The 7,929-nt window shown below is 31.8% G+C and overlaps 1 protein-coding gene and 1 long non-coding RNA gene across 2 annotated transcripts; one reads left to right on the top strand and one right to left on the bottom strand.

The window, feature by feature from the left end:
* Positions 1 to 310: 310 nt before the first annotated feature.
* On the top strand, positions 311 to 1,410 carry LOC145039224 (uncharacterized). The gene is made up of 2 exons (XR_013679801.1): positions 311 to 1,028; positions 1,156 to 1,410. It is a non-coding gene; the product is annotated as an uncharacterized LOC145039224 (long non-coding RNA).
* Positions 1,411 to 5,684: 4,274 nt separating this feature from the next.
* LOC145043870 (Acyl-CoA N-acyltransferases (NAT) superfamily protein) lies at positions 5,685 to 6,450 on the bottom strand. The gene has a single exon (XM_078992643.1). The coding sequence runs from the start codon at positions 6,367 to 6,369 to the stop codon at positions 5,791 to 5,793; it is 579 nt and encodes a 192-aa protein (XP_078848769.1). The 5' UTR covers positions 6,370 to 6,450; the 3' UTR covers positions 5,685 to 5,790.
* Positions 6,451 to 7,929: the final 1,479 nt, after the last annotated feature.

Below are 7,929 nucleotides of genomic sequence, written 5' to 3'. Positions count from 1 at the left end.
TAACACAAAAAACGTATTTATAATAACCTTATTTAAAAAAAAAAAAAAGATAAAACTGCAAAATTGATCCCTGTGGTATCTAAAAAACTTTAGATTTGATCCAAAAAGTTTTCAACTTGTATAGATAGTCCAAAATCAAGGTTTTCCTTTGGTTCCATCCTAAAATTAAGAAACTTTTGTAGTTTTGGTCCATGGAGTACTTGAATTGACTGTTTTGCCCTCTAAATTTCTATTTTGTATTTTGTTTACATTTTCTAGTTGTCTGTAAATAAAAAGGCCCACCCCATATCTCTACCCCCTCCCCCCTCTCATCTTCTTCTTCCTCGCCCTCTCTCTCTCTCTCTCTCTCACACACACACATATATATACAAAGTATTGTATGTATCACAAGAACGTACCCTCCATTTCACCTAAATCCAAATAAATAGAGACACACCCAGTGTTTATCACTTTGAGTTTGAGAACATCGATTGTTTCCAAATAGTTTAAAAGTCAATTGTTTCTAGTTCATTTTAGAAAATAGATAAATCGATTGGAAGCCATAATTGATTTGACTGGATGAGAGACGAAGACGAGGGAGGTTGTCTCTAGTAGTAGATGAAGGTGCTTCACAGTGGACTTCTCGGACGATGTTGGTTATCTGGATGATGAAGAATTGATGTGTTCCAGATTAATGGTACATGAAGATAGAGGGTTATAGATCTGCATACACCAAATAAAGGAGACAGAGTCTTCTAAATCGACAGGTACAATAACCACCGACTACATGTCCTCCCTCATATTTCCTCCATATTCAGCATTGACCTGTATCCTATTCTTTTTGTATTTGTCGGAAAATCTCACTGGAGACGAACCCCCACTTAACTCTCTATTTTGGGAAAAAATAAGGGAAGTAAAGAAGAAAGATACAGATGCAGTCAACTACCACCTTCAATTGCAATAACAGGGAAGAGGGAAAACTAATCTAGAGAGATTAAAAATGGGGTGTTTGTGTTTGATCACTGAAGAATAGGAGTTGGTTCTTGAAGGTGGGCAAAATAAATTGAAGAACCATGTTTTTTGGGGGTCTCATTGTTCGTGTAATCTGTAGCAAAAAATTGAGTTTTTTTTTTTTTTTTTTTTTTTTTTTTTTTTTTTTTTTTTTTTGATTTGCAGGTGAAGAAGAAGAAGAAGAAGTGTAATCTGTAGCAAAAAATCGAGGTTTTTTTTTTCTTTTTGAAAAAGAAGAAGAAGAGAGAGAGAGAGAGATAGAGTGTGTGAGTGGGAGAGAGGGAGAGAGAGGGAAAGGGGTACGGTGGGTGGAGTTGTGGAGAGGGTATGTTGACATTTTTTTTATTTTCTATTTTTTTATAATTTTTTAAAAACTAAACTAAATAAAAAATAGAAAAAAGAAATAATAAGGGTAAAATATACATTTCAACATTTTCAGGACCAAAACCAAAGGAAAACCTTGATTTTGGACCATCCATGCAAGTTGGAAACTTTTTGGACCTATCCAAAGTTTTTTTGAGTACCACAGGGACCAATTTTACAGTTTTGTCTAAAAAAAAATACCATAAAAACATATCATATTAAAGGCATCATATGTAGAAGTAAACTTTAATACAAATAGTTTAAACAACATAATGAGTAAATTACACGAATTGTCCCTTGGTTAGATATTAAAAAACACGTTTAGTCTCTATTTTTAAGTTATTAATTCATATCATTCCTATATTTTCATTTCCTTGCATGGTTAGTTTTTATTGCCGTTAGCCGTTAAGATTTCCGTTTAAGTGCCCCGAAAGCACGTTTAAGCCCTCATTTCTTTTAAATTATCATTTCAGTTCCTTGTTATATTGCTTTTTATTTATTTATTTATAATTTATCAGTGAAATTAAATTAATTATAAATTATAAAAACTTATATCATTTTCATCTCTCTCTCTCTCTCTTTTTCTATCTCTCTCTCTCTCTCTCTCTCATTTTCTCTCTATTCTCTGTCCTCTTTCTCAATTCGGGCAATTATCTCATATCATTGCCGATAACCATCTCCTTTCGCAGTCATCACCTTCACTAACCACCACTCGTCTACACCAAATTTGATGCTATAACCAAAATCTAAAGCTCAAACCCAAATTTGATACTAGAACCAGAATTTGGAACTTATAATCAGCACAAAATCATAATCTAAAACCTCTAATCAATATTGATTTCGAGATGAAGTCCCCAATCCTAAAATTAGTCATGAAATCCCTACATCAATGTAAAATCCAAAGGGACTGAGATGTAGAATCGAAACCCTAGATTTGTGTCCTATCTTGTTTCTCAGCTCTTGCAACCACCACTTATCACCATCGGAAAATAGAGAAGAGTTGTCGAAATATAGATCTGCGAATGGAGTATAGATCTGAAATCTAGATATTAAATGGTTGTTGATGGCATGCCCTAAATCACATATCTGAACATAGAAGACAAAAGACGACGAAAACAAAGGGAGTTGTTATTGGCGTACCCTAAATCGTAGATCTGAACAAAATTATTGTTAGAATATAATTTTTGTCTCTCTTTGTATCGTAGCATCACACACATACAAGGTATGTGTGCTTTGTGTTTCTTTTCTATGGTGAAATTAACATCGTTGGCGATTAGTGGTCTGTCGGTGATGGTCATGGTTGCCGATAATGATATGAGTTGATTGCCCAAATTGTGAAAAAAGACAGAGAATATATATATATATATATATATATATATATATATATATATATATATATATATATATATATAGAGAGAGAGAGAGAGAGAGAGAGAGGAAAATGATATGAAGTTTTTAAAATTTATAATTCATCGAATTTAATTGATAGATTATGATCAACCGAAGAAAAATGACAATATAGTATTTTAAAAAGAAATGAAGGATTGAAATGATAAATTTAAAAGAAATAAGGGACTAAACATGCATTTGGGGTATTTAAACGAAAACGACTAACGAGTAACGGTGATATGGACTAACCGTGCAAGGAAATGGAAACATAGGGACGGTCCGAGTTAACTTTTGAAAATAATGACTAAACATGCTTTTTGTTACCTAACCGATGGACAATTTGTGTAATTTATTCAAAGATAATATAGTGGTTCATTGCCTTCAAATAACTTTAAGCTTTTCTATATTTGTTTTATGAGAAATTACGGTGCGTTTGGTTATGAAATTTTTTCCGGTTTTTTATGAAATTTTTTCAAGAAAAATAAAATTTTTGGAAACGCGTTTGGTTCGTTCATTTTTTCAAGGTTTTCTAATAAAATAGAAAAAAATACTTTTTCAAATTTTATGTAAATTAGAAAAGTAATTTTTACAGTTTTCTAAAGTTTTTTAATTTTCTAAGATGAAAAATCAAAACTTCATTAGTTCAGACCAAACACGTTTTATAAAATTTTCAATGAAAAAGAAAAATAAAAATCAACTATATTTTAAAAAATCATTTTTATAGAAAATAAAAATAATTTACAACCAAACACACCTTGCACATATTGTCTTTGGGCTAATTACTAATCTAGCCAAATTAAGGAAGTAATTAACATTTATAGCAAAAAATTATGAATTGTTCCAAAATAGCCCACGAAACCGTATGTATTTAAAATCGTCTACTGTTTCGCTACTTCATCTATTGTTTCGTGTTTAATATATATATATTTTTTCATTTTGAAGATATAAAACCGTAGGTTTAATTTAAAACATACGGTTTTCTCTCTATAATATATGGTTTCCTAAACCATAGCCTACGGTTTTGGGTTAAATCTACGTTTTTTTTAAACGAAAACTACAGTTTTGGGTTGAAAACTATGATTTTTTTAATAGAAAGTATTTTTTTGATTAAAAATATGATTTGTAAAATGTAAAGTAGTTTTTTGACAATTATTTTGTTAAAAAATATTTTTTGTAAAATATAAAATAGTTTTTTAATAACTACTTTATTAAAATAATTTTTTACTAAAATGTAGATTACTTTATAAATGTGTTGACTATTTTTTTTTTTTGGTAAATTGTACTACTTCTTGAGTAAATTTGGCTAAGTTTTTGCTAAAATTTACTAATTTTTTTGCTAAAATTTACTATTTTTTTTTTTGTTAAAGTTTTATTTTTTCTTCCATTGTCTACTATTTCTCTCAATGGAAGACCTAAAGAACCATGAGGTACGTCCATTTTTAATCAAAATTTTATCGTATTGTTGATTAGAAGTAGTTTTTATGTATGGGGATAATTTTTTTTTTTTGAAAAAAACCGAAAAAAAAAAATTAAAACCTTAGCTTTCTTACGAAACCTACGGTGTACAAGTTCACACTGCACAGATTGTGCAGTGTAGACTTCTACACAATGTTTTAAACCCAGGTAGTGTGTATAAGTTCACACTGCACAGATTGTGCAGTGTGAACTTGTACACAATGTTTTAAAACTCGGGTCGACCCGGTCGGTTCAATTGGTTGGACCATGCCCCGGGGTAGAAGGCGGATAGATTGAGAACGGTTTTTTGTAAAAATACAGATCGGCCTGGTTTCCCGTAAACCACGGTCGAACCGTTTAAGTCAAACCGGTTAAAACCGGATTGACCTGTTTTGATAGGGCTTGGATCGATTAATTGATGTTTCTTCTCCTATCGACTGTGAAGGTGACGGTTTTGGTTAGTTTACTGATTATTTATTGTTAATTGATCACTGTTTCAAGGTTTCTGATTGTGTAGATTATGTAATTAGGATCCAATTAACATATGTTTATTGATTATAACATTGCTTTTCAATGCAGTTAAATATGATATTGATTATAACATTGCTTTTCAATGCAGTTAAATATGGAATCAAGGGAAGAAGAACCATTACAAGCACTATCTGTAACATGTTTTGATATTTTTTCAATGTTTAAATTTTGAGGACATCAAATTATTGGTTTTATATGTCTATGCATTATACACGAAAGTAAAAATATATAAAAATAGAAAAAGACCATAAACTGGATTGACCCGACGGTTCAACCGGTTGATCCGGTTCACTCGTGAATCAATCATCACACCGGGTCAACTAAAAACTCTGGTTTTAAAACATTGCTTTGTTTTTTTTCAAAAAAAAAAGGTTATCCCCATATACAAAAACTATTCCTAATCAACAATACGGTAAAATTTTGATTAATAAAGGATGTACCTCGTTGTTGTTCGGGTGCTCAATTGAGAAAAAATAGTAGACAATGAAAGAAAAAATGAGGAAAAAATAACATAAACTGAAAAATAATATATCATATACTATGAGCCAATTGGTCACAAAACAGTAGATGGACCACTAAAGAGTAATCCGTTGCGACGAAAGAGTAGTTTTCGAAGGTTAACCGTAGTCAACTATCGTTGACTGTAGTCAACCCTAACCTGTCTACTATTTCGTAGACTAGTTTTGACTAATGTGTTTTTTTGGCTAATTTTAAATAAGTAATTAATATATTTGGCATTAGTATTTTTCCCATTTTCTTTTTGTTTTATCTTATTATCCACATCAAATGGTTAGAAATATCATATTTTGATAAAATAAAAAATATTTTAAAACATTTGTGATTATTTTGCATAGAGAATAGGAAGAAAAGTAAAAAGATATTTAATTTATCCTTTTCTATTTAAATTACCAAAAAATATAACTAAGTATTATAAATTACAATTAAGAAAACGGAAATAATTATGAAGATAGTCTTCATCTTGATTTATATTATTTATAATTAACATTCAACACTTAAATCAACAATCATAAAAAAACAACAAAAATATAATTATTGTCGCAACTATTTTCTCTTATTCTTTCTTGAATACACCATTCCTCTTATCCCCTCTGGATCCGAAATAAACCCGAGAGGTCTATAGAATCCCAAAACTCGGGGCTCCGAATACAAAGCAATGTTAGTGATTCCCTTTTGCAGCAGCTCCTCCACCACTCTCTCAATCACCGCCTTCCCCAACCCAATCCCCTGAAAATTCGGATCAACCACCACATCCCAAATAATAGCATTGAATACGCCGTCGCCGGTGGCTCTAGCAAACGCCACCGGTCTCTTCGTCTTCTCATACTCCACCCACAACAACGAATCTGTATGCTCCAGCGCCACTTTTATCTTGTCGGTGTCTCGTTTTGGGAAACCGACGGCGACGAAAACGGAGTTTAAATGGTCGAGGTTCAGGTCGTCGATTGTGCGGCGGAAGATGAAACCCCGTGATTCCAGTTCTTGGTCGGAGATGGCATAACTGGCGGAAGATGAAACCGCTGCGAAGGAGAACTTGCGAGGTAGGTGGTGGTGGGTGATCGGAGGTCGGAGGCGGAGGGGTGATCGGAATGGAAGGGAGAAGAAGCTCCCCTGAAGAAGCATGTTATGAGATTTGTGTGTGATGAATGGATAGATCGGTTTTGGTTGAATTTTGTGGTGGTAATGGATAGTTTGAAAGTTTTGTGGTCCTGCTGTCGCTAACATCAAAATACCAAATTATTTTACAAAGTGACACTCACTTTTTGTTTTTCACATTTTGGTAGCGTCGAGGATATTACCGAAAAAAGATCCAAATCGATTTAACGGAATTATTAAGGTAGTGTTATTCCTATCCTAGTTTTATAATTCTAACTTTTTAATCATTATATTTTTGAGAAAATTACAAATTTAACCAAATACATTAATTACTTTATGAAAAAATAGCGAAAAATAATAATAATAATAATAAAAAAATAATAATAAATTAAAATTGCATTTTTAGCCACTAAAATCGCAAATAAATACAATCCACCTGTGATTTCGTCATTAGCTAAAGGACAAACGTGCTTTAACATTTGTACGTTTGCAGGTTTTTTTGTTGTATATATAACCCTTTTCTAACCTAAAATCGTAGATGAAGTATGTCTATCTGCGATTTCCTCTCTATTCACTTGCGATTTTGTGTGTTTTTTTTTATTTTTTATTTATTATTTTTTTATTTTTTTGTTTTGATTACGAAATTGATAGGGTTTAATTACGAAATAATCTTATCATATATAAAATTTTTCAAAAAAATTATCATTTTTGTTGTTATTTCTTTGGAAATTTTGTTTAAAACCTCTCTAAAAAAATGAATGAATATTTGATTTGCGTTATAATTGACGGGGGTGGAAAGAGAGAGTTTCTCAAAAAAAGATAGTGAAAAATAAAGAAAAAATAACATTTTATACAACGTAGCTGCGAAATCACAAATGGAATGTACAAAATCACATATGGACTGTTCCATCTGCGAACGTACAAGTGCCTGAAGCAAATATGTGCTTTAAGCACTTGTACGTTTGCTGATGAAAATACGAAATCACAGATAGTCCATCTGCGATTTTAAGGGATAGTTTTGTAATTTGGGTGTTTTTGGCTATTTTCCACAAAATAATTAATATATTTGGCTAAATTTGTAATTTCTCTTATTTTTTAGGTGGTTGAGTTTATTTTTGTCAGAAAAAAGTTATTATCTTTCTCTCTTAGGCTGCTGGGTGTGGAGTGCGGTTTGGAACCGCATTTGTGTCACCTGGACCGCAAACACCGCCCCTAGGGTGCGATTTCCTACGGCCAAAACCGTAGTGTGGTTAGAAATCACCTCGACTTGCTATTGGTTGTTCCAACTTTTGACCGTTCAACGGTCCTTGCGTTCAAATTTATTTTTTTAGAGTAAATAACAGGAATGGTCCCTATGGTTTAAGATAATTTGCATGTTTGGTCCCTAACTTATTTTTTTAATTCGGAAGGTCTCTACTGTTTGTTTTGGTTACGCGCTTGGTCCCTGTATTATCTAAAAAGATTATTTTTCACTTGATTTTTAAATTTATTTAAATAAACACCCCCCCCCAAACTCCAACTCCCTCATCATACCTTACCTATTGCACCGTTTCCTTATTTAAATAATAGTATTTTTAAATAAGATAA

Source organism: Lactuca saligna, chromosome 4, assembly GCF_052625555.1.
Source record: "Lactuca saligna cultivar CGN05327 chromosome 4, ASM5262555v1, whole genome shotgun sequence".
NCBI classification, from domain to species: domain Eukaryota; kingdom Viridiplantae; phylum Streptophyta; class Magnoliopsida; order Asterales; family Asteraceae; genus Lactuca; species Lactuca saligna.
Note: the sequence above shows the minus strand (reverse complement) of the source record. Positions and strands in the feature narration are given on the sequence as shown.